The sequence below is a fragment of the Lonchura striata genome, chromosome 2, assembly GCF_050655825.1.
Source record: "Lonchura striata isolate lonStrDom1 chromosome 2, ASM5065582v1, whole genome shotgun sequence".
NCBI lineage: Eukaryota > Metazoa > Chordata > Aves > Passeriformes > Estrildidae > Lonchura > Lonchura striata.
The window spans coordinates 21,576,512-21,601,950 of NC_140704.1; the positions used below are offsets into that span (position 1 = coordinate 21,576,512).

General features: G+C 42.1%; 3 protein-coding genes across 5 annotated transcripts; 1 reads left to right on the forward strand and 2 right to left on the reverse strand.

Annotated features, from left to right (window-relative positions):
* RPP38 (ribonuclease P/MRP subunit p38) lies at positions 1 to 4,349 on the reverse strand. Of its 3 annotated transcripts, none has more exons than XM_031503827.3 (2): positions 4,055 to 4,349; positions 1 to 1,038 (listed from the first exon to the last, which is right to left on the reverse strand). In XM_031503827.3, the coding sequence occupies exon 2, from the start codon at positions 1,009 to 1,011 to the stop codon at positions 163 to 165; it is 849 nt and encodes a 282-aa protein (XP_031359687.1). In that variant the 5' UTR covers positions 1,012 to 1,038; positions 4,055 to 4,349; the 3' UTR covers positions 1 to 162. The 3 variants fall into 3 exon arrangements, with proteins under 3 accessions (XP_031359687.1, XP_021407346.1, XP_085422407.1); XM_021551671.3 differs by lacking the exon at positions 4,055 to 4,349 and adding an exon at positions 3,275 to 3,348; XM_085566281.1 differs by lacking the exon at positions 4,055 to 4,349 and adding an exon at positions 2,835 to 3,348.
* Positions 4,350 to 5,259: 910 nt separating this feature from the next.
* ACBD7 (acyl-CoA binding domain containing 7) lies at positions 5,260 to 13,442 on the forward strand. The gene is made up of 4 exons (XM_077788263.2): positions 5,260 to 5,394; positions 12,776 to 12,893; positions 12,997 to 13,059; positions 13,147 to 13,442. Exons 1-4 carry the CDS (start codon positions 5,383 to 5,385, stop codon positions 13,218 to 13,220), a joined length of 267 nt encoding a protein of 88 aa, XP_077644389.1. The 5' UTR covers positions 5,260 to 5,382; the 3' UTR covers positions 13,221 to 13,442.
* A 184-nt stretch (positions 13,443 to 13,626) lies between these two features.
* OLAH (oleoyl-ACP hydrolase) lies at positions 13,627 to 25,427 on the reverse strand. Its single transcript, XM_021551743.4, has 7 exons — positions 25,212 to 25,427; positions 18,863 to 18,994; positions 17,139 to 17,277; positions 16,342 to 16,441; positions 15,151 to 15,320; positions 14,171 to 14,256; positions 13,627 to 13,927 (listed from the first exon to the last, which is right to left on the reverse strand). Exons 2-7 carry the CDS (start codon positions 18,990 to 18,992, stop codon positions 13,794 to 13,796), a joined length of 759 nt encoding a protein of 252 aa, XP_021407418.1. The 5' UTR covers positions 18,993 to 18,994; positions 25,212 to 25,427; the 3' UTR covers positions 13,627 to 13,793.
* Between the last annotated feature and the right edge of the window lie 12 nt (positions 25,428 to 25,439).

Here is a 25,439-nt window from a genome sequence, read left to right on the forward strand (position 1 = left end):
TCTGAGCAATGTTTTTTATTAAAGCAGAAAGTACCTCAGCCAAATATAACATGAAGTCCACCTTGTACTCAAAATCTTTACACTGTAAAGCCTAAAAGAACTGTTAGAACTGTACTCCATCCTGCATTTAAGAATCTGTTTAATAGAAAGAACCAAACTCTGTTATGCTGAAAAAGCCTTTTTCTTTTTGCGAGGTGGTTTCTTTATCTTATTGGGATTTGGGACAAGTTTCTTGATTTTCAAAGGCTGCAAAATTACATTTGAAAGGTCAGGCTGATTACTTTCTGTATGCTTCCGCTTCTGACTTGTGAGCTTATCCCCCAGCACCTCGGCAAGCTCTTCAGGTTCCAGATTTTCTGAAGAATCTGTATCTGCGTAAGCCATGGATTCTTCAGTTCTGTACTGAAACCACGGTACTTCCAAAGCTGGTATCTTTGGAATTATTGCTGCTATTGCTTCAGTGAATTTGTCAGACTGCTTTTTGAAGCCAAGTGCTAAAACGGAGGTTAAGCCAAGAAGGGGCGCAACAGTCTCGCTGAGCCGTGGCACCTGCCCTGCCGGCGTGGCACGGCTCGCGCTCAGCTCGATCAGGTGCGACGTGATCATGGCAGGTTTGGCAGACTTGCACACCAGCAAGAGAAGAAGTTCATTTCTTTCCAATGCTTTTGTAACTTCATTAACTCCAATAGCAAGCTGTCTTCTGATACTTATGTCAGTCCATCCTGGTATTTGTTGGTGGCTTTCTGCTTCCTCTTTAGGGAATTCATTGGTGCCCGCATCACACTTTCTTTCTGTTTGTTTTTTTGTAAGGGAACGTTTTTTCCTTCTTGGATTCTCAATCTTTTTAAGTCCAGTATGTTTAATCCTTTCCTCTATGGTCTCTAGTATAAAATGCATATCTTCTCCATCTATGGTTTTCCATTGGAAAACAAAGGGGTTATCTAGACACGTTTTTACAGTGGTTTTTTTTGCTTTCCGAAGTGTTGCTGTCCCTTGCTGAATTACAGACATCCTGAGCTGGTTCTGTGTTTTGTCACTCTAGGAAGAAAGAGCAAGACATTAGTTCAAATACTGTACTGTCTGCTGTGGACACTGTTACCAGAAGCTTCTTCTGGGAATACAGAAGAGAAACGCTGTATGTCAGTGATACTGGCATTTATCAACCTCCTCAGGCACCAGTCCTTTACACATTTTCCACAGGGCAGGTGTGGAGCTGGGTTTTTTTAAATAAATAAAAAAAAGCTGGACAGGACAGTATGGCAACAGCAGTCACAGCAGACCCTTCTAAAGCTAAACAAAAGCAGCTGGAGGTATTATCGATGTAAAAAAACACCACAAGCCCAACCAAACAACAACCCATCCCCAGAATCTGAGGTTGAAGGACCATTCCATTTTCACTGATGCACAGCTGCACTGCCCCCTGTGATATTGGAGGTAAAAAGCAAAAACTGAATCACAACATGAAACAAGTTCCTAAATTTATTTAGGATTTTTATAAATCTGCTTTTTCAATCTTTAGTCCATGCCTTTGTGTTTTGCTGTATTTGGAAGGTATGATAAAAACTTGCAGACTCTTTTAACAGTTTATGCTTTCAGGGAAGGAAGACAATACCCTACAAGCTTCCAAAAGTTCAGAAGGGGTCTTCTGTGTCACCTGGACAATGCCTTCAGGGGAGTGGAGATTGTTCTAGCTCTGATTCTTCTAGTCCAGAATAGCAGTGAAGATGTGAAGTCAAGCCTGATGACAGCCTCTGGTAAATTGCAAAGCCCCCATGCCCCGGCTTGGGAACTAATGCCATCTTCATTGTTGCACAGGCAAGCTCAGAATCAGAGCAGCTCAGGTTTCTTATCAGGGGAACCATGACATGACTCCTTTCTAGGTTTCCTAGTTACCCAAGCAGGCATATGGATTGCATTTATGTACAGCTCATGAACACCTAAAAGCTGCCACCCAAAAGATACCATTTTGCTAGTCATACCAATTCTCTGTGTACTGGTAGTGATATAAAAAGATAATACCTTGATATAAAAAGACAAATACCCTCTTCACCCAAGTGTACTGCCATCAAGCAACATCTATCTGGATAGATTTTTCACTAATTTAAACTCTTGTTTGGAAGAGAAAGATGCACATAGTGTGATTCTGGGGGCCATCCATGAGTTGGACTGAAAAGGCCAGGAACTGGATTTGATGATCCTTGTGAATTCTGTTGAACTCAAGATGGTCTGTGAGTCTGCCTTGAACAGAATTGTATCAATGCAATGTGAACTGTTACCCAAAATGAAAGTTAAGACCACTAAAGGAGTTTTCAGAGAACATTAAAAGAGAATTTCAAAATACATAAAAAACCAACATGGCACTCTTGAGTACTCTCAGAATAATCTATTAATACCCTGGGCCACCTCAGTGATAGTCCATCCAACCCAGTTATCTGCCTGCAACAGCGGAAACCAGAGAAACCACCTGGGGAGGACAGGGCTGGCATTCCCCTCAGCTCCCAAGCATTCATCTGAGATGTAAGAATAAAGATGTGCCGACTTAACCTATTAGTCCTTCATGGAGCTATCATTCGTGTAGTTATCTAATCACTTTTGCTTACCATCACAGTAGCAACAACCGAAAAGTAAACACAAGTAAAAAATGGAAACTACCACAAGAATTCTTACATGTGACTGAGTTAGAATGGAAGCTTCTGATTGTTCTTTAAAAATGAGCTCTGGGTTATCCCCTTTAAAAGGTTTCGATTAGGGATGCGCTAAATGATGCCGATTTTGACAAGCAAAATCAGCAACAGCCACGTATCAAAAAAAAAAAAAAAATGAAGCATGCTCACAGTTCAAAGGTTTCATTTTTCTTTTCAAAATGGGCACCCCTGAGGAAAACAAGCGTGCAGGAATAGGGAAACAGAGCAACGAGCGAACAAACGAACACGCCCCCGCCACCTCGCACCGCGGCCGCGGTCCCCTCGCTTCCGGCGGAAGGGCGACCGGCAAACGGCGCCACGCTCCCCTCGGCCGGGAGCGCCAGCCGCTTCCGCCGCGGGCTCCTCCCGCTGCTGGCCACGGAACCGCGGGCTGGGCGCGGCCCCGGCACCACGCACCGCGGCCGCGCCGGGACCGCAGCACCTTCTGCCCGGGCCGCAGCCCCTCGCCCGCCCAGCACTGCGGGCCGGCCCGGGCCCGGACGGCCCCGGCAGCGGAGCGGCTCCGGCTGCCCGACCGCGGGGCCCAGGCCACAGCTGCCCCGCGCCCGCCGGCGGAAAGCCGGCCCTACCTCGGCCGTGCCGCGCTCCAGGAACGCGCCGCAGCACGCAGCACGCAGCACGCAGCCCGGCCTGCTCCGCCCCCGGCCGCGCGGGGCGGGTCTCTGGCGGCGGGGCGGTGTCCGGGGCGGGCTGGGCGGTGTCCGGGGCGGGCGGGGCGGTGTCCGGGGCGGGCTGGGCGGTGTCCGGAGCGGGCGGGGCGGTGTCCGGGGCGGGCGGTGTCCGGAGCGGGCGGGGCGGTGTCCGGAGCGGGATGGGCGGTGTCGGAGCGGGCGGGGCGGTGTCCGGGGCGGGCGGTGTCTGGAGCGGGATGGGCGGTGTCTGGAGCGGGATGGGCGGTGTCCGGAGCGGGCGGTGTCCGGAGCGGGATGGGCGGTGTCGGAGCGGGCGGGGCGGTGTCCGGGGCGGGCGGTGTCCGGAGCGGGCGGTGTCCGGAGCGGGCGGGGCGGTGTCCGGGGCGGGCGGGGCGGTGTCCGGAGCGGGCGGTGTCCGGGGCGGGCGGGGCGGTGTCCGGGGCGGGCGGGGCGGTGTCCGGAGCGGGCTGGGCGGTGTCCGGAGCGGGCGGGGCGGTGTCCGGAGCGGGCGGGGCGGTGTCCGGGGCGGGCGGGGCGGTGTCCGGGGCGGGCGGGGCGGTGTTCGGGGCGGGCGGTGTCTGGAGCGGCGCGGGGCCGCTCGGGCGCGTCCCGCTGTAGCCGCCCGCGGGCGGTGCCGGCGCTGCGCTCAGGGCCGCATCGGGAAGCGGCCGCAGCGTTAGAGCAAAGCAGGCACACAGCAGGCCCCCGTTGGCTCACCTGGCGTTCCCAGAGCTCGAACGCTCCCGAAGACTGGGCATAGGCGATGGCAGACCTGCTTAGTCGCACGTCAGCTAACGCAGTCAGGGCCGGGTCACCATAGGAACTTCACAGCCGCAGGGGTGTCCCTCTCTGCACTGCAGCATGCGCCGTGCTGTGCACGACGTGGTGTTCTGTGACCAGGGGGACAGGCAAGGACTGGTTCCATTCAGCGTTTCCTGCAATCTACCCTCAGCCTTTAATAAATCCTCACATGTGCGTTCGTTTTCCACATTCACCGTAGTGCACAGCATGGTAAGCACAGCTTCTTGGCCCTGAAAGAACGGAGCTTCTTTAGGGCACCGGTGCTTCAGAGATGTTTTCAATATTTTTTTAAAATCTCCTATTTACTTAAATTTACTTGGATTGTTATGTTGTTTAACCTGGACTTGTTTCCCCTCAAATTAGTTTTTTGGCATGGTTTTATGGAAGTTAGCAGGTTAAAAAATTGCAGAAGTACCTACCATAGATGAAACTATGCTTAGGGAATGACGTACATAAATGTATAGAGGCATGAATATAAATAATTGATACAAGAGGGATGGAATTTTTTTTTTCTTCAATGGTTACATTTGTAGGGTAGTTTATCAATTAATTTAATATTCTTTTTATTCTGTACTTAGTAGACCAAATTAAAAACCAGCATTCACAGTGTATTTTGTGCGTGTAGCCACTTGTGTGAGGGATGACCCACGTGTTTTTCAGAGCTGCAGCTGAAGGGTGCGAGGTCCCAGGTTGGCTGGACATGGACATGGGCAGGGACTGCGGCAGAAGGAACAGTTCCAATAACTGGACTGGTTGCAGTTCAAATCACTCAAGAAATGTGTCAAATAAACGGCTTGGGAATCCCTCTGTATCAGTGCTCTCAACCTGGCGGGCTAATCCTCAGTAGTCCGCTGGAGCTCAGGCTGTCAGCGCTGGGGGCTGAGCGCTCGCTGCTCGCCGCTCGGCTGTCGCAGCGGTCCCTGCGCAGTCCCCGGGTGCTGCCGGCGCTGCTCGCCGCTCGGCTGTCGCAGCGGTCCCTGTGCAGTCCCCGGGTGCTGCCGGCGCCGCTCCCGGCGCTGCTCGCCGCTCGGCTGTCGCAGCGGTCCCTGCGCAGTCCCCGGGTGCTGCCGGCGCCGCTCCCGGCGCTGCTCGCCGCTCGGCTGTCGCAGCGGTCCCTGTGCAGTCCCCGGCTGCTGCCGGCGCCGCTCCGCTGCCGAGCCGAGGTCACGGGCACCGTCCCCCACTGCAGCCGCGTCCCCGCCGCAGAAGGAGCGAGGCCGATCCCTGCGCATCCCCGCAGCACCATGACTCTGCAGGTACGCACTTCTGCATCTGGAGAGACACGGGCGAGAGGAGAGGGATGCGCTGTGTGTCTGTGTAATGCCGTGCTGGAGACTGGTGTTTCTTCCGCATAAGGATTTTTACTGCAAAATCAAGGTTACCTTGTATCAGGGGAAATCTGCCTAAACCCTTGGAGGTTAAATAATACATTACGTTTCACAAGTGGAGGATGCAAGCTGGTTAATTTCAACTAATTAATGGGTTATATAATATTTTGGATTTTTTTTTTTTTCATGGATCATGTAATTTTACGTGTTCAGAGTATGCATGAATTATGTTTCTTAGGGTATACATCTGAGTTTGCTAAGACTGAGTTAGACATGGAAATGCAGGTACATATTTATGTTTTTAGGACCTAGCTGGTTGTTTGGAGCTGTTAAAGGAGGAGGGAAACTTCTAACACTGAGGCAGTGCTCTATGTGAATTTGGGAAGCGTAAATAATTTTTAAGGGAGTTGTATGTATTTTTTTAGGGTGTGTGCATCCTTGGATGGATCTTTGCTACATCTAGATAGGTTTGTGTTTTGGTAGGAGAGCTTCTACTTTCTTCTGGCTAGGGAGAGAACTACTTCTGGCTAGAGAGAGCTTCCTTTTACGTACTCTCTGACTGTAGCTTTAAGTAGCTGTTAAGGAAATGATCTTTATTGCTGGCTTTTAGCCTCCCACCGTTGTGGTAAACTACAAATACTTCCCTTGTCTTGGCCATGTCCTGATAGATTAAGCTGATTTTCTTCTTTAGGCTTTCCTATTATCCCTTTCACTTTCAAGATTTGCAAGCTCTTCTATCCCTGTCTCATTATGTCTGTCTCAGCTTAGTGTGCATTTTGCAAAGAGTAAGCAGCACAATGCTCTGACCTAGATGCAGGGAGTGCACTGCCAGCAGCTTAGCAATTTTCTTCTGAGCTGCAATTATGCTGAATAGCACAAAGGTTTCATTGTGCTGTGTTACAGCTAAGAAGAAATCGCTTTCTTCAGAGGGTCAAAATTGCCAAATCCCAAACATGACGCCACCTTTGCTTAATTAATAATTGCTGAAATTATATTTTTTTAATTCTGCCTTGAACTCAGTCTAGAAAGTAAATTTATTAGCCTGATGATTAAGCAATGAGCTATAAATTATGATAAGAAAGAGCTGAATGCAGTATAATGTGCTGTTCCGTAGCTATATACAGTTACACTTTCACATAAAAATCAGTGGTTGAAACTTTAAGATGCATACATTTACTGCATTAGACATTAATAGAGCTTGTCTGTCCACACTGGTGTGGTTGACAAGTTACCAACCATATCCATAAATTTACTGAATCTACCTGTATAGGAATGAGAACAAATCAATAAAATAATGTGCTCTTTAGTGAAGCTGTAAAATATTTATAAAATTTGCAAACTGGTAAAATATTCTGCTGTAAATGAAGTTAATTCAAGCTTTTTTCCTTTGCAAAAAGACAGTGTCTGGTAATAATCTTGATAATTTGTGCTTTTATCGTTAAGGCACATGTGTATGTTTATGTTTGTATATATTTTTATGCTTTTTATTTGAGGAGTTAAAGGGAATTTTATTGTCACATGATTAAAAAGAAATTATATTTTTACAGGCTGCTTTTAAGCATGTTGTGTAAGCAGGCAAATCCTAAGCAACAGTCTGTGCAGACTGATTGGCTGGAGGGAGATAAAGAACAAAAAGTTTAGTATTTAGATTTCATTTCTGCACTTTTCTTGCTCTGTAAGATATGCCTTTGCAAATCTTTAAACTATCTTGTGATACTTGCCTATAGATGCAAATAGAATAAAATAATAGGAAAATAAGGTTATTAACTTAATGGTTTCCTTAACTTATTTTTTATCTTTTGTCTTGTACAATTGAACAGGGCTTTTGGTTCATTCTTACGGTGATGTTGTCTTGGTTTAACACTACCCAGCAAATAAGTACCATGCAGTCAATTGCTCCCCTGCTTCACCTACAGTGGGATGGGGAGGAGAATCGGCAGTGGGGAGAAGGGCGAGGAGGCAAAAACTTACGGGCTGAGATAAGAATAGTTGACTAATTTTTTTTTTTTTTAAGTAAAATATAATACTATGATATTAGTAATGAGAGAGAGAAAAAGAGAGAGAGAGTGCATGTGCAATTGAACCCAGGAGAAGCAAGTGGTGCACAGTATGACTGCTCACTACCCACTAACCAAGACTGAGCCCATCCCTGAGCAGCAATCAGTCCCTTTTGGCCAACTCCTCCAGTTTCTACACTGGGGGCATGGATGTTCTCTGGTGTGGAATATCCCTTTGTCTAGTTTGGTCAGCTGTCCCAGAGGTGTCCCTCTCCCTTCCCCAGATTCTTGTGTAGTTCCTCATGTTCAGAGAGTGAGCTACTGAAAAGTCCTTGGCTTAGTGCAAACACTACTCAGCAGCAACCAAAAACATCAGCGTGTTATCAACATTATTCTCATCCTGCATCCAAAACACTGCCCTGTACCAGGTACTAGGGAAAAAATTAACTATACCCCAGATAAAACCAGGACAGAAATTTAGATCAGAAAACAATTCCAGACTGGTGAAAGATTTCTACAGATTTGAATGGTCCTTGTACATTAATGCTGGCAGAAGCTCACATGCAGTAGTAACTTATTTAAACTTTAAACAATGTGGCAACCTAGTTATGGCTATTATTGATAACAATTTTAAATCTTACAGTTAACAGAGTCCTGCTTTTGTTTGCACATGTGTGGATAATATATAAGAGATCTGTGATGGAGGATTCAGTCATAGTTATAATCAAGAATGTCACATTTCTGATACTTGTATTAATAATGAAATATTTCTTTTAATGAAATTGTACCTATTAAAAAAACCTTGAATGATAGGTCATCACATTTGTTTTCATAAGTGAATGTCCATCCCTTTTATACATCTGTAACAATAGTGGGATTTTAAATGCTTTGCTTTGAGGAGCATCAAATATGTACAGTTTTGGTTTCTTTGAACCACTGTTTTTAATTCCTTGGTAAGGTAGTTTGCATTGCTAATTTCATTTCCCCTCATTAAATGCTTCTCCGTTATAAATGCTGTAAATCTACTAAAAACACTGTTGTTAGTGCATAGGAGTTTTTTTGTAATTGGACTTGCCTTGCTACCTTAGTACAAAACTCCCTCATATCCTAATGCTGCAGTGCCTGGAACACTGTACAGCAGCATGGAACAGCTGGAATGACTCACAGGTAGGCTGGGATGTAAATTCAGAACATGTGAGTTCCTGTGCAATCACCATGTCCTTGCCTCTTCCCCGAGGTGAGCACAAAGTGGAACAGGCCTATTTTCATGGAAGGATAAGGCACCTGTCAAATAAAGCCCTAAGAGCAGTGTCACGGGGACTGTGAGTTCAGACTCCTGCTTGTGGCAGTGTGTCTGTCCCCTCCCTGCTCCCACGCTGAAGGTACTCATGCTGTGCCTAAGATACAGAGCAAGGTGCTTCTGCCCCAAACCCCAAATTCTCTGCCTGTGCTGGTGTGACTTCCTGGCCCCAAACACATGGGTTCACCATTTTGGGTTTGCTGCTGAAAGGAAGAATAGCATTATTTACTTACTTACTATGGCCCTCAGCAATTTTTGATGAAAAATTAAAACTGAGTTTAACATCTGAACTACTTGAAGCATTTCAGGTGGTTGTAACAAGTCCAGTTGCTGTGCAGAAGGGACAATACACCATAAGAATAAAAATTAAAATTTCATTACTTTCATGAAAGCAAATATTAATGTTACAAAAAAAAAAAAAGCTGAGAAGGGATACTGTAAGGCCATTTCAACATTATTGGTTCAGTTTTTATATGTAGTCTAGAGCACACAGTTTTGGTTTATCTAAATTACAAGTAACATATATACATAACATATAAACATATTCTGAGCTTTTTGGGTTTTTATTCTAGAAAAATCCTGTATTTGTTTTGCAGCACTCTCAAATGCTTTGTTTGTAAAAAAATTATAAATCTACAGTGTTCTTAAAATAAATAAGACACAAAAGTTGGACTTAAAGCTTCATATTTTTCTGTAGTTCTATGGTATAGTTGCATCTTAGTAACATTGAAAAGTAATTTTATTAAAACAGGAACAAACTACATAAGTAATTACATGTTTTAGAATATAAAGTTTTAGATTTAAGAATATAATTTGGAACTAATTTAATCTAGAATTTAATGTAGAAACTGCCAAATCATATACTTTATCAAATGACCAAGTGTCAGATCTTTAAGAAGACAAATGGCACTTGGAATCTGTCTAATTTTCAGAAGAATTGTTATATTCAAAATAAAACAGCAGCACTTCTCAAACTTAAACAGTCATTATCAATTTTAGCACACCAATTCTTCTCTGTACTCCTCCATCTACTACTGGGCATTTGGTTCAGGTAGGCTTTGGTGGGAATCTCCCGGACACTTTTGCTTGTCAGTTATGCAAGCACTGAGGTTCTCACTGAGTTGGAAGATTATTTTTAAAAAGCATCTGCATTGCTGTAGGATTTTGTTCTTGTCCTTTCATTTCACTTCAAGGGTGCTATGAACTGACAGACCTAGGTCTGCCTAGAGATGTGTATTGTCATAGTGAATCCTTCCCATCTAATATTCTGTGAATTTACAGCTGCAGTTTAAAGATTATTCAAGACTTAATTGCTGGTTTGCAGGGAGCTCGAATGTCTTTTTAATCACACATAATGATTTTTTAAAACATTTATTTTAAATGCACCTCTCTGCCTGCTGTTCTTTTTTGCAACACTGCTGTTCCAGATGTACATCCTCCTGTGCTGAGCAGTTTTGGTCTTGGAAGACTTGTGGGTTTCATACAACAATTTCAAATTTGCAAAAAATTAGAAATTCATTGAAAGTTTGTATCTGGCAAATCGCATTAGCCACACTAAATTTCAGACCAAAATAGAGAGTGAATTCCACCTCAGCAGGCAGAGGTGACTCACATGGTGGTAGAGAGGCCAAGGTTCTGTGCAGGAAGCTGCAATGCACTCAGCTACCTAGTCCTTGCCCTGTTTTGCCTGCTGCCCCTGCCTTAATGCAGCCACCAGCTGGCGTGTCCTCACATCAATGAATATGTAGTTTCATGATTCCAGGAAGGGCCCTTTCTGTGAGGAAAGATGCTTGAACATCGCTCTCTAATTAAATTACTACTCATTTTTCCTTCTTAGATTTAAAAAAAGAAATAACCTTTCTCTTGTACTTTCTCTCTGTTTAAATACAGAATGCTGTAGTCAACTTAGCTCTCATTCATATTTGCTTATTTCCGTCACCTGGTCCACCCAGCAGAATCACTTGCCAAGGAGAAAGGCATCACTTAAGGAGATGAACATGCATTAGGTTTTCTTATTAAAAAAAAAAAAATCTTTCCTGTAACTAAAGGGAAAGGTGATATAAAGAAGCACTTTAGTGCTTCTAAAGTGTGGACTTCTGAGGTAATGCCAGGATCTCAGTGATCTGTTTACCAGAGCTGCAGTACTCATGCTGAAATCATTGCTGACTTTTACACAAACTTCTAAGCTGAAGTAGTGTGTTGATGCTGGCCAGATGCCAGGCACACACCAAAGCCACTTACACACTCTCTTCTGCAGCTGGACAGAGGAGAGACAATTTAACAAAGGGTTCGTGAGGTAAGGACCAGGAGAGATCACTTATCAAATGCCATTGAGGACAAAACAGGCTCAACTTAGAGACATAAGGTGAAATTATTTCTAACAAACTCAAAGCAGGATGAGAATTAAATAAGCCCTTATAACCACCTTCCTCCCGTCTCAGGTCTATCCCCTGCCCAGCAGTGCAAGGGCACAGGGAATGGGGGTAATGGTCAGCTCATCACCCATGGCTTCTCCCGCTGCTCAGGGAGAGGAGTCGTTCCCCTGCTGCCCCCGGGGAGGCTCGGGAGGCGGTTCCCTGTGAACTCTCCAGCGTGAGCGCATCTCGGAGCGGCAGCTCCCTGTGAGCTGCTGCCACGGGTCCCTCCACGGGCACAGCCTCCCCAGCCCGCTCAGGGTGGGTCACTGCTCCGGGGTGCATCCTCCAGGGCCAGGCTGCTCCCGCCCGCAGCCGGGCCCCTCTCCACGGGTCTCCCCCGGGATCGCAGCCTCCTCCCAGGCATGCCCGTGCTCCGGCCCGGGGCTCCTCCCCGGGCTGTGGCGGATCCCGCATCCCCACGGCCCCCACGGGCTGCGGGGCACAGCGGCCTCCCCATGGCGGCCCCGCGGCCTGAGGGAATCTCGGCTCCAGCGCCCGGAGCCCCTCCTGCCCCTCCTGCCCCGACCTCGCCGTCTGCACGGCTGCTTCTCGCACGGGCTCGCTCTGCTCTTCTCTGGCCGCAGCTACAACTGCACAAACACTTCTTGTTTATTTTCCTGCTTCAATCTGTTACCACAGAGGTGCTACCACCGTTTCTAATCGGCCTGGCCTTGCCCAGTGGCACATCCATCTTTGGAGCCACCAGGAATTGGCTCTGCTGGACATGGTGAAAGAATCTGCAGCTTCTCACAGAAGCCACCCTTGTAGCCCCCCTGCCCCAACTACGAAAAACCAGGTCATGCAAAACCAATACAGTTGGTTTTGTACATATTAAATATTTGTGCAGGATATACTGTGCTTCTGTTAATGCAGATAATTGTTGAATCCAGCATATAGCATGTTAAAGTACTTGTATCGTTCTGCATTGGAGTAGTGTGGTAACCTGATGGGTCTGTAGTCACCATACAAAATTTATCTCTCTCTGAAATGTTCTGGGCATGAAACAGAACTCAAAACCTTAGCCTGAGACCTGCTTTATAACGAGAATGCCTACAGTCTCAGGTTGGTGTGAGTTTGTGATTCACAGTGATGAAAGGAGTAAATTTATACTTTACTCTGGTGCTCTTCTGTGATTCAAAGATAGCTGTGGAAGGTGCTCCCGGCAGTAGCTCATCTTCATGAGCTACCCCTGTGCCAGCTGCTGTCAGCAGAGCAGAGGAAATGGAGGGTGCATTGAGTAGTACCACTCAGAAGGGATTTGAGCTCCACCGCTTGAACCAGCACAGTGTAGGCAGGGTCAAAACAATTCAGAGATTACTGTGGGATATAAAGTTCAGTGAATGGCTTCATACATGCAGTATGACTGTAAAAGACATATACACCAGATAAATTGTGGAGGCTGGCCCTATCAGCCTTCAAGCCTGTATCCCTTCCTAACAATGTACACATTTATGAAGCTTCTTTCATAGGAAAAAGCCTTGTCTGATTGCTAAACTCAAGTGAGTCATTGAGAAAATGTAGTGATACTATTGTGTGTCTTATAACTCATGTTTTAAAAACACCCCTTGAGAGAACCCTTTCTGTTCTTTCATCAGGCTGACTTTGATAGCGCTGCAGAAGATGTAAAAAAATTAAAAACAAGACCAACTGATGAAGAACTGAAGGAACTATATGGATTCTACAAACAGGCTACTGTTGGAGATATTAATATTGGTATTACTATATATACTTCACATTTACTCACTTATCTTGATAAAATCAATCTAATGGTATGTAAATCTGCATGATAACCAAAGCTATGCATTTATTTTGGCAGAATGTCCAGGAATGCTAGATTTGAAAGGCAAGGCCAAATGGGAGGCATGGAACCTGAAAAAAGGTGTTACACCAATTAAATTTACATCCTGTAGTCAAGTTTATAGGATGACAAATGAGGAAATATAATGACTCCTACTTTCCTTTGCAGGTTTATCAAAAGAGGATGCCATGAATGCCTATATCTCTAAAGCAAGAGCAATGGTAGAAAAATATGGGATCTAGAATATTCAAAATAATTCCCACTAATACTCAACTCTTTAGTAGCTAATGAACTAACTCTGTTGAGAAAAATGCAGTACTAACTCCTTACTGTGAGGTCTGACAGCAGTATCTTTTAAGCATAAGCTGTTTGACTGTAAAGGGTATTTACATATATAATCTATTTTTAGCTTGTATATTAATCTAAATAAATTTGAACTGAATAAATTAAGCTTTCTGTGAGAATTATGGATTTTTTTTGGGTATTAAATTATATTTAGCATTTTGACAGGAGCAGACAAACAGAGAAGCTCTAACAGTAAAATAACATAGACGTAATTTTGTTGCAAACAAGGTTATGGAATAAATTGAAGAGTTTGTACATGTGCAAGAGAAGAAGGAAAAGATGAAACCTTTTTTAAGACTCAAAGCCAATGTTTGTTTTCAAAAAATCAGGAAAACTCCCCTTATAAAGGATTACAGAGGAACAGAACAACTTTGAGGCATAACTGCATGCAATGTAGAGAGAGAAGTGGCTTATTACAAGTTGCTGTGGACTAATCTTATACATCCTGCTATTAAAATTGAAGAAAATACTCATTGATTGGCATTTTCTATGGTTCTTGTGATGTGTTTTATCAAGAAGCTTTCATTAGATGGTTTCAGCAGATAAAGGTGACCTCCAGGAAGCTCATAAAATGAAGTATCTCCACTCGTTAGTTCTTGCCAACCTAAAAAGATATTTAAAGTGTCAGAGAAATGTCAACTCTTGTGGTCATTTTGTATAACTATTTCAAAGCTATAATTTAATAATTATTTTAAATCCCATATCAAGATTTTTGTTCATATATTTAAACTGCTCTCTTGATTTGTTTCCTTGAAGAAGTAGGTAGACTCTAGAAAACTCTAATTAATGGGTATAATACAACAAGAAAATGTGTAAGTTCAAGAGGAAAACCATTTAAGCAAAGTACCTTTTGTATCAAATATTTTATCATCAGACCCACTAAAGTAGGTTATATCACAGGAGAAGGGGGTATTCATGTCTGTCTTCTCAAATCTGTGAACATAAAAAGTAGTCATAAAACATTCCATAAGATACATATATTTGGAATTTGCTTCCACATACAAAAAAGGGTTTTTTGTTTTTCTCCAAAACTAACAAATTTTGGGAGTTAGATTATACAGAACATCAGGAAAAGAAAATACTCTTGAAGACCTTAGCTCCTTACCTTACCGCAATTACATATAAAATTGTAAAGAAAGAATGACCCAATAGTTAGGGGAAAAAAAAGAGCTTTGATCGGCAATAAAAATTCTCACCTACAATAAATAATGATGCTATCTACTTATATACAAATTCTAACATTTCAGTGCCTTTCAATGTCAAATTCCTAAGACCAAAATGGGTCCCACATCCAAGAGTGTCCTTGGTTTTGCCAATAAGCCTTAACCACTCAGCTACATGAGCTGTCATGTGATGTCCAGTGGGGAGAGCAGTTAGGACACAGGAAGCCAGTTGCTGTCTTGGTGCCCCAGAATACAGGGATTCTTTTTCTGGTTAGGCTAGAGGATCTGGAGGCTGAAAGCAATGTTCCTGAAGCATAATGAGCTGAGGTTGTTAATCTCAGAAAACAATAAAAGATGTGAGAATATTCCCTTTTAGTAGCTGTTAACTTTGGATCATAGGTAGAACTGTAATTCTGCCATGACAGGTTCACTACTGCATTAACAGTTGTGGTTGCTGCAGTACACACTGTTTCATCTAGGGCTTAAATACCAGAAAACAAATAGAAAAGCACACAAAGGAAAAAAAATTATGTTTTACTGTTTCTTATTATTTTTCTAACAGAAATTAAAACAAGTTACTAAGAAAGAAAAAAGAAAACATGATCAGAGAGAAATAAAAATGTAAAATACAAATACAGAAGTGATACAAAGTTGTAAAACTTACGAAGACGTCTGAAGAATTCTAACATCTTCTCTGAAAGTAAGCACCATATCACTCCAACTGTCTTCATCAGGTGGATATTCAAAATTTCCTCCTAGAATCTTCATGATTGCAAGAAGGTCATTGTTTCCATCAGGTAGGACCATGCTCTTGATGGCAAGATGTGCTGCAGACTGTCAGTACCAAACAAAGCAGATCACATGTTGTATATAATATACTTTAAAGAACCTTTTCATTAAAATTATTTTAGTAGAAAGTACAATAATTTTTCATCTCCAGAATACAATGGCTGATTCGTTTCACATTCACAGAGAGCACTTCATGGAAAGGGTTAGTAGACTGTACTTACTGAAATTCCAAACTATGAGTGAGCCAAGTACTCTCTACTTCTGAAACTTATACAGACAAACAACTGTTAATATTATTTTGTTCAAGCTTGACTCTTACTATTGAAATACAACTAGTAAAATAATCTAAGAGAAATAAAAACCTAACACTGGACATTAACCTGGCTAATGTAGGACTGAAGAGACCAACTGATTATGGAAATTTGCAGGAATAATAATTGCTTCTATGAATCATGAGCTCCTATTCAGGACTGCTAAGAAGCCTTAGAAACGGAATAATAGAAATAGCAAATGCTGACTGAGGACAGGACTGGAAAAATGTCACTTCACTACTGATTTTCTGAGAAAGACTAGCAGAATCAGCAAAACCTCAGAAAAAAACTGATTAAAATCCTACAAAGAATGAGGAGAGAGAAAAAAATTGGACCAATGTATTGACAGCTGATGCAGCGGGTTTATGAAAGACTAGGTAAAGACAGTTACTTCACACATTACACAGTAAGGAGGACCACTTAGAATGTTGATTTGATTATTTTTGAGTGTTAAACCAATGGCTATACTAAATAACACAATATTCAAAAAAGTGTAGTTTAAGGATTAGTTAGTTTAAGCATTAATTAGCCCCAGCATTAGTTTTAAGGAGATTGTTCTCCCAAGGCTAAGGTTAGCAGCAGTAAATATTAGGTATTCTGCATCAACCTCAGAACACTTTTCATTCCATAGATTCTGAAGAAATGTTGATTTTTTTATTAAAACTACTCTGCATACCATACTGGAAAATATTATTCTTACTCTTAGCAGCTAATCTATGGTTCTGTTTCATAATGTTAATGATTCTGTAGCTTACATTTGGGGCATGTGCTGCTGACATGAAAAGATGGACTGGCTCCAGTCCGTACTTTTCTTTCAGCTGAAGTGCACAGGCAAAACTCAAATAAGTTCCAAAACTGCAACAAAAGAAAAAATTAAAGCAAAGTAAGTAAAAACATACATAAAAACTGGAAAATACAAACATAATTTTAATTTCAGTGATAACTGGCTATCTTGAACAATGCTGAAATAGTATATGACATGCAGATTATAATATTAGTTTATTGACATGAAGTATATTCCTTCACAGTCTAATTTTGCAAATAAGACCTTTTCATATTCTTTTTCTTTTAATAGTCTCCTTAATTTTCAATAAGAACAGTTATCTTGAATACTTGAGACTCAGCAATCTTTAAAATCTGTGTTTCATGAATGGTTCGCTGTGGGAATCCAGGGCATCCCTCTGGCTTCCCTGGAAGGTCTGGGACCCTGGCAGGGGGTCAGGAATCCCCCTGTACAGAGCCCTGAGAGACTTTCTACAATCTCAGAATCATCAATACCACAGATACCGACAGTTCACCCCCTGCATTCATATAGATCAAACACTGGCACAAATATTAACAATAAATGCAATTATAATTTATTAGAAACACATGCTCAGATGTTGCACCTGAATAAATAAAAAAATAAATAAATAATCAGATTATTTGACAGCAACTGCATGTTTTAGGATGATTTGACAGAAGATCCTTGCAGAAGCATTTTTTTTTTTATTTTGCAAATAAAACCAAGTAACTCTATTCCTAGATCTCCTAAAACTGTATATATTTTTACCTGTGACCAAAAAATGCAAATGGTTTTTCTTTCAATGCTTTTAACAAAACACTTGTAATTTCATTAACTGCACTTGTCATGTCTTTTGCAAAAGGCTCCTCAAGACGAGTTTCTCTTCCAGGAAGCCTTATACAGTACACTGCAGAAGAGGTGAAGGAAGGGAGGGAAAAGAATTATTATTTCAAATAGATACAGTAAAATAATTTTAATTAAGTTTTTAATTATTCTGCAGAATATACACACTATTTTAATTAATCCTTCTTACAATTGATCCTGTGCACTTGCTTGCTATTGCTGCTACTGTGATTTAATCCTGCAGGAGATTAGGTTTCCACCCTTCCTTTACTCTCAAATGCTGCCCCTCCAACTGATCTGATTGATAAATGCCTTGGATCAGAATCCACAAGATCCTGATTTCAGCTGAGGTTTGAAAGAAACTTTATTGTTACAACTTTTAATAACAACCACAAATTAATTAATTTCAGTAATAGTAAGTTTGAGAGTTGTGTAAAATATATCCTTTCATGAGCAGCATTAGTAAGTGAAACTATATTAGACTTGTACTATCCCTGTTCTCTTTTTTGTCAGCTCTTCAGCACTGCACATTGGAAAATGTGGAATCATTGTGCACACTGGTGGATGTTTATATTTATAGAGAAGAAAATTTACATGCTTTTGCTATTTTCCTTTCAAAATTGAGGACTTTCACTGTTTAGTGAAAGTAAGGAATTAACAGATCAGAAAAAAATGTTGATTTGTTTCAAATCTCCTTGACATCATACATACTACCAGTTATGTTGAAGTAATGGGTCAGACACAAAGAGATAGACTCTTTTAGAAGAGCTAGACTAAACCACAACCTAATACCATAGATACCAGTACAGAAAAGTTTGCATCTTCTGTACTTTCTGCAGAAACCATCTCTGAAAGAACATGCTGTGCCCTGACTTTATTCATCTGCGTCCTAGGCCATTTCCTTAGTAACTTTCTTGGAAGTAGTTCCAGTGGACAGAATATTTTTCTTTCTTCTTTTTTGTTTGTTTTTTTTTTTTTTTTCCTAATTTCAAGGAAAATTCAATGTGCAACTGCTTACCAGAAAGTATATTTGCATTTTAGAGGACTGGTAAAACTGCAATGGCAATGCTCATGAATATGAAATTATTTTTTTCTTTGTGGAAGATCTGGAAAATGGCCTTGATTCCTCTTCAAATAGGTCAAGCAATGGATCTTTTTAATGTTGATATATCTTGTGAGCAATGAAAATTACTTCATAGTATAACTAAATGTCATTTCACTGTTATAAAATTCAAAGATTAAATTTCAGTTTTGATACAAGAATTACAAATACTGGATAAGAGATACTCTGCAGCCTCACAAATAGTTCTCATATCTTCACTGTTAACCTTGCTGAAGACTGGCTTATCAACAATATTCAGTGTACTTCTGTTTCTGAATCATACCAGTAGTTTCTGAATCAGTCAAGCATACTGTACTCTTGTGAAATGTAGCTCTGAGGATATAATTTTTTCACCCAATCAAATATAATTTGATTCAAGCTGGTACAGAAAATGTACCCTAGTGGAAATGCTAGTTCCTTACTTTCTGGAGAAGACACACTGGATAAAGATTGTGGTATTCTCAAGACTATGGTATTCCATTTAAAAAATTGGCTACTGTGTATTTCAGAATTGCTTAACTTCTACTGTAACTACAAAATTACTAACCTTCAATTGCATCGTTGAAGAGTCTGCCCCATTTAGCAAGATGTGCAGTTCCAGCTCCAGCCCATGGAAAGCAAATCAGTCTACAAATAGCATCTGGCCTTTTTTGCACACAAGCAATCAGCTTTTCCATTTCTTAAAAAAAAACCAACCAAACAAAAAAACAAGACAACACATCATTCTAGAACAAGACTCTTCAGATATAGGAAAGTTAGAGTGAATTAAGTCTTAATTGAAACATCAGGGTGCAATAGTCTCTGTCATTAAAACTGCTTGTGTTACAACTATGGTAGATAATCTTCCTGCAACACTGTAAACCTGTCCTGCTTTTATAAATGATGGTAGAATAATATTGGGCAATACCCTTAGTTAATATTTGCTCAGTCACTGACCCAAACAAATATTACAAGCAGCAAAATAATTTATTATGGGATTTCATAAAGACCATTTAAAAATATAGGCTTTTAGAATATGCACAAAAGTGAAAGGTCCATCTGAAGAACCTAGAAAACATAAGGGCCACCTAGTTCAATGTTCTTTCTATCACAGTGGTTAAATAGACATCAAAGGAACAGTAGAATGACATTTCTTTATATATATAAAATGTCTATGAATTACTCTTTCATGTATTTTTCCAGTCTCCCTTTAAACAGCTGTCATCCATGACATCCTCTTGCAATGGGTTGCACAGCTCCACTATCTGGTGCATGAAGAATGAATCCCTTTTTCAGTTTCAGTGGCTCAGAGAGTAACCTAAGTCAAAGCTGTAACTGAGATGCAGACCTGTCACCAGAAGCAGCTGTGTCTGATCATGCTGCTGATGAGAAAATCTGTCCCTTCCCAGCTTCTTGGAGCATAATGCTCTACCCCCCTCTTTTATCAGGTTGTAAACTAATGCTGTAGTTTAGTTGTCATCTACATCAGTCTCACCATCCTCCTGTTGAAAATGAAAAGAACCTTTTATGACCTTTTTGGATGCTTTCACACATCCAGCTGGACAGGTGCGTGCTGATATTGCACACACATCCCCAAAGTTTGGATGTAAATGACACATCTGTGCTAACCTAATGGAGTAATTTGCCTTTAAGGATTCTTTTACAACTTCCCCTGAAACAAAGAACCTGCAGAGTTTGTCTTACTCGTTTGAAAGATATATTCAGCCAATCTAATTTTCATTCACAAAAAGAAAAAAAAAGCCACAAACAAGAAAGAACTATTACATGAATACATAATCATTGGAGTACAGTTGAATCTCACTTTATTTGAAATCTAAGTGTATCTGGTTAGGGAAATGTCTTGTTTCTCATTTTTTACAAGAGGAGAGAGCGATTTTTAAAAAATTATTATTATTTCCAAATTGTCTTTATATTTTCATCTACTTCCACCTACTGGCCTTATATGTGAGATCTAACTTTGACCCTATTATAACAAAGAGAGGATACGTAAGAATTCTTCTGAAGAATCAAGATTCTTCAAGATTGGAAGCTTTTCAAGAGAAACAAGCTTTTATTTTATTCCCTATAAAACTTAAGTTAGATGCATGATCTGATGAATTAATGGCAGAAAAATCTACTTTAGAGTGTTCACAATGAAAAATAATGTTTCTTTCTTGAATATTGGCAAAGAAATGTCTCAGTCAGTGAAAAAAAGAAAACCTACTGAATTTTAAGAAAGTATTTCCTGTTTTTTTTCTCTTCATATTTAGAATAAGCTGAAAATAAAATTCTATCTTGATAGAGAGCTGTATAAATGATTAAAAGAGCCATCATTGAAATCACAGAATAACTTAGGCTGAAGAGTATTTCTAGAGATCATATAGTTCAAATCTTCTCTCATTATGTGTTGAGTGTCTCTAAGGATGGAGACTATACAATCTCCCTTCGTAACCATGTTCCAATGTTCAATCATGGCTCACAGTGAGGACACTTTTCTTTCTATCAATATGCTTGTTGTCCCTTGTATCCACAAGTCTTCTGTCTTTTTGCTGAGTACAGCCAAGAAGAGCCTGGCTCTGCCCATCCTTCTATTAGGCAGGTGAAGACATCTTCATTTGGCACTCCCTTCTTAAAACAAAACCAATTATCTTGGACTCTTCTGTACACCACCCACTCCAGTCACAATCGCAGGGGACAGTGCCACACTGACTTCAGTATTTTAATATCCTTCTAATAAAACAGAATTAAAATGGACATGGATGTGGTATACCAAAGAAATTTTGGATTATTTTTCAAACATGCTTTTGAGACAGGCTTTCAGGGCATGACAAACTTTTTACATGAGCTTTATCGTCATGACATCCCCTTATAGTAAGTGTTCAAGTATTAATTGAAAAGCACAACTGAAAACACAAGTGACAACAAAACTGCTTTCACACTGACCAGCAGCTAGGACAAATGGACCAACAGCCCCACCCTACAGGGAACAGAAAGGCAAAGAAACACTAACTGCTTGCAGGACAGGGCTGCAAGATATTTCCCCAAGGAAAATATATCCTATAGCACACAGTCTAAAAACCTGTGGAAGAAGACTTTTTGAACTGCGGGAGTGTGGTATTTGCCAGTAGGGCAGTCCAGGACTTAAGAGGCCTCTCAGGCATCCAGGCACTTGCAAACCCTACATAGCAGACCTGTCTCATTTGCACATATGTGAGTTAACCCCTGGTCTGCAGATTCTGGAAGCCAGGGAAAAAGCAACTCTTTTTCCCAGGTGGCAAGTAGATCCAAGCCTACTCACGAAATTTTTATTCAAGTAGTCCATTCACCTCCCAACAATTAACACAGAAATGGAATAGTGAGCCTGGGAGTCAAATGATCAACTTCATGGTAGGTATGGAGTCTGTTATCAAAGCTGCTGGATTGCTTACAGCTAGGAATGTATCTGAGACACCTGGCTGGGCACTGACCACTTGGTATCTGCAATCCTGTAATAACAGAACTGTCAGGTTGTAGGACAGTTAGGCAATGCAATCCTCTACTGATTTTATCTTCACAAGAGAAACAGTTTGTATAACTGATAGACTCCAATGTCTTAGTGTTCTAAACATTGTAACACAGTTGAAATTTTTTATTTCTGCATTGGTATCAGTACCTTACATATTACTGTATCACACACATTTGGTTACATTCATTATGTAAATAATCCTTTTTAAAAAGTTTAAAAATATGTTTTTCAGGGTAGGCATTAGAACTTTCTGAAAAATTACAGATTTATGAAAAGAGGTATCCAGTTAGAGAAAAAACACATCTGTTACATCTACTGTAATATTTATTACATGTTTTTAAGGTTTCCAGATTTATATCCCTAAAAGTTTTCTTACTCAGCAAAAGTAGTGGTGTGATCTTCCACTTAAGAGACAGCAAAATGCATAAACCACAGGGGAAAAAAAAGTGGAAAGCCATATCTCCATAGCTCCTGAGTTCAGGAAAATACTGGTATTTGTTTCTTGAAAAATAAAGACGTCAGAAAAATCCTTTGTCCTTATTCCTAGATGCTATAAATTAATGGGGTAAAAGCATGGAGCATACCCATTTATTAGTCATATTTTTCCCGATAACCTATCTCTCATGGCGACATTTTTAGCAGACTGTATTTGAAGTTGGTTAATGTCATTGCTGACATCTAAAAGCTGCTGATGAAAAAAAATTTGTGTCATTACCAACTGAAATAATGTCCTCCAGAAATCTGTGTACCCATCCCTTTACTTTGTCTTGAAAAAAAATCTAGGATGTTATTACAGAGAAACTTACTTGTGGAACACTTGCATCTGATAAACTTAAAGCATCCCTAATGGAAAATTATTGAAATAACTATTAAAGTCACACAACATACATTCTCAACATGGACTTTACTACTTGGACCTTCCAGGGTGTTGAAATGGCCAAATATACAGACGGTGTGGATGCTTCAAAAACAAACACAAGGAGCAGTATAATCTCCCCTCCTTTCCTACTGCTGCTGCTGTCATCCTAGTTCTGCTATGGTACAACTAGCAGATGTTGTCTTTGCTCAGATGTTTGAGGAAATCATTCAATTGAGAGAAAGAGCTCCAAAACAGTCCACAGAGTTGAATTGTGAAAGGTAAGAGAGATAAAACTGGAGATAAAGGCTGGGGCACAGAGCTGGTGCTAGGAGTGTAGCTCAACAATCAAGAGGAAAGACATCAATGTGGAAAGATAATTACCATCTCAAAGGAAAAAGAATGAGCTGCGAGATTGCAACCTCCTGTTTAGTATCTTTGTTGATAATCTGGATGAGGGGATTGAGTGCACCCTCAGTAAATTCTCAGACAACACCAAGCTGGGTGGGAGGTTGATGTGCTGGATGTCAGGAAGGCTCTGCAGAGGGATCTAGATTGGATGGATCGATGGTCCCAGGCCAATGGTATGAGATTCAAGAAGACCAAGTGCTGAGTCTTGCTCTTGGGTCAAAACAATCCCATGCAGCACTACAGGCTTCAGGAAGAGCTCAGGATATAAAGTGGAGGGAATAAGGTGGAATGGGGGGGACCTTTTAAGTGATGGTATTTGTCTTCCCAATCAATTGTTACATGCGGCAGAGCTCTACTTTCATTGGGCTGGCCGAACACCTGATCATGGGAAATAGCAAATCAATTCCTTGTTTTGATTTGCTTTTCTGTGAAGCTTTTGCTTTCCATAGCCACGAGATTTCTAACTTCTACCCATCTGATCCTCTCCCTGATCCCACTGGTAGGTGAGTGAGTGAGCTGTTGTTGCATGGGGCTTGGTTGCTGGCTGGAGTTAAACCATGACAGCAGGTAATGGGAAGTCATTTTGGCATGACAGAGAGTAGCAAAACCAGAAAGTGACACTGCTGCAGATGCAAAGAGAAGTCACAGAATCAACAGGTTGGAAGAGACATTCAAGATCATTAAGTCCAACCCAACCCTAACATCCCAACTAAACCATGGCTCCAAGTGCCACATACAGTCTTCTTTTAAGCACATCCAGAGATGATGACTCCACCACCTCCCCAGGCAAGCCATTCCGATACTTTATCACCCTTTCTGTATAAAACTTTTTCCTAATATCCAACCTGTATTTCCCTTGGTTCTGTCAGTCTTTGCCTGAGGAAAGAGACCAACCCCCACCTGACCACAACCACCTTTCAGGAAGATGCTCAGAGTGATAAGGTCACCTCTGAGTCTCCTCCAGGCTAAACAACCCCAGCTCCCTCAGTCGTTCCTTGTAGGGCTTGTGTACTACACTGGGCCTCACATGCCCTCCCCAGTAAAAGTGGTGCTTCACCAAACTTCAAATGTTTGCTCCAGCATGTGAAGACTGCTCCAACTGCCACCCAATCACTCTTGCTACTGCTTACTCTTACTACGGTGGAGCTGCAAGTCACATCCCACAAGCATTTCTCTCACATAACATTTTAACATCCCACAAGCATTTCTCTCACATAACATTTTAACAGGTGGCACAGAAACCCATCAGTCCAGACCTGCTCCACAGAAACACCCTTGCATATTTCTATGCCAAAGCCCACTCACAAAGCAGTTGGGCCACTTACCCTGGGTGAGGAGTCCCCTGGGCCAGCCAGGGCTTGCATCTGGTCTCAGTCCTGCTAAGGACACCACAGGAGCTAAGGGCACAGCCCATGAGGGACAGCAGCTGCAAAGAGCCCTTGCCTCTAGTGCAACCCCAGCTGGGCTTTCTCCCCATGTCACAGATACTGAGTTCTAAGGATCACTGAATCCAACTCCTGATCCTATGCAAGACATCCCATGTGCCTGAGAGCATCTTCCAAATGCTTCTTGAATTTTAGCAGGCTTGATGTGTGACCAGGTTTCTGGAGAACCTGCTCGAGTGACCAATCACTCTCTGGGGGAAGAACTTTTTCCTACTATCCAGCCTAAACCTCTCCTGACACAACCTCAGGCCATTCCCTGTTTCCTGTCACTGTGCACCACAGGAAGAGATCAGTGTCTGCCTCTCTGCTTCTCCTCATGATGAAGCTGTAACTGCAGTGAGGTCTCCCCTCAGTCTCCTCCAGGCTGAACAGACCAAGTGACCTCGGCCGCTCCTCATGTGGCTTCCCCTCTAGACCTATGACTATTTTCATAGCTCTCCTTTGGAAGCTCTCTAATAGCTTAATGTCTTTCATATCTTGTAGCATGCAGAACTGCTCCCAACACTCTAGGTGAGGCCACCCCAGTGCACAGCAGAGGGGCACAATCCCCTCCCTTGCCGGATGGCGATGAGCCCCAGGACACGGCTGGCCCTCCTGCCCGCCCGGGCACTGCAGATTTAGAATCAATTTTCCATCAACCAGGAATTCCAGGTGGATAGAAATGAGGTCTTTAGCCTCTCGCTCCCCAGTCTGTACGTACGTCCAGAGTTATCCTCTCCCAGGCGCAGACCAGCACTTGACCTTGTAAAACTTCACCCAGTTGGCGACTGCCCAGCCCTCCGACTAGCCCAGGTCTGTGCGGGGCGCGTCCGCCCTCGAGGGAGTCAGCACCTCTCCCCCACTTCATGCTACCCTTTTAACGTCACCGCCGGCTCGGAGCGGGGGATGGCGAGGCCGCTCCCCTCCCGCCCCGCGGCCGCCCCGCCCC

Bases quoted from the DNA above. Each gene is read 5' to 3' on its own strand.
- ACBD7 (XM_077788263.2), top strand. The intron at 12,894-12,996 runs GTATTACTATAT...TTATTTTGGCAG, and splicing joins TGTTGGAGATATTAATATTG to AATGTCCAGGAATGCTAGAT. The intron at 13,060-13,146 runs GTGTTACACCAA...TTTCCTTTGCAG, and splicing joins GGCATGGAACCTGAAAAAAG to GTTTATCAAAAGAGGATGCC.
- OLAH (XM_021551743.4), bottom strand. From the start codon at position 18,992: ATGGAAAAGCTGATTGCTTGTGTGCAAAAAAGGCCAGATGCTATTTGT. The intron at 14,257-15,150 runs GTAAGTTTTACA...TTATGTTCACAG, and splicing joins AGAATTCTTCAGACGTCTTC to ATTTGAGAAGACAGACATGA. The intron at 13,928-14,170 runs GTACTTTGCTTA...ATATCTTTTTAG, and splicing joins TAAAATATTTGATACAAAAG to GTTGGCAAGAACTAACGAGT.
- RPP38 (XM_031503827.3), bottom strand. From the start codon at position 1,011: ATGTCTGTAATTCAGCAAGGGACAGCAACACTTCGGAAAGCAAAAAAA.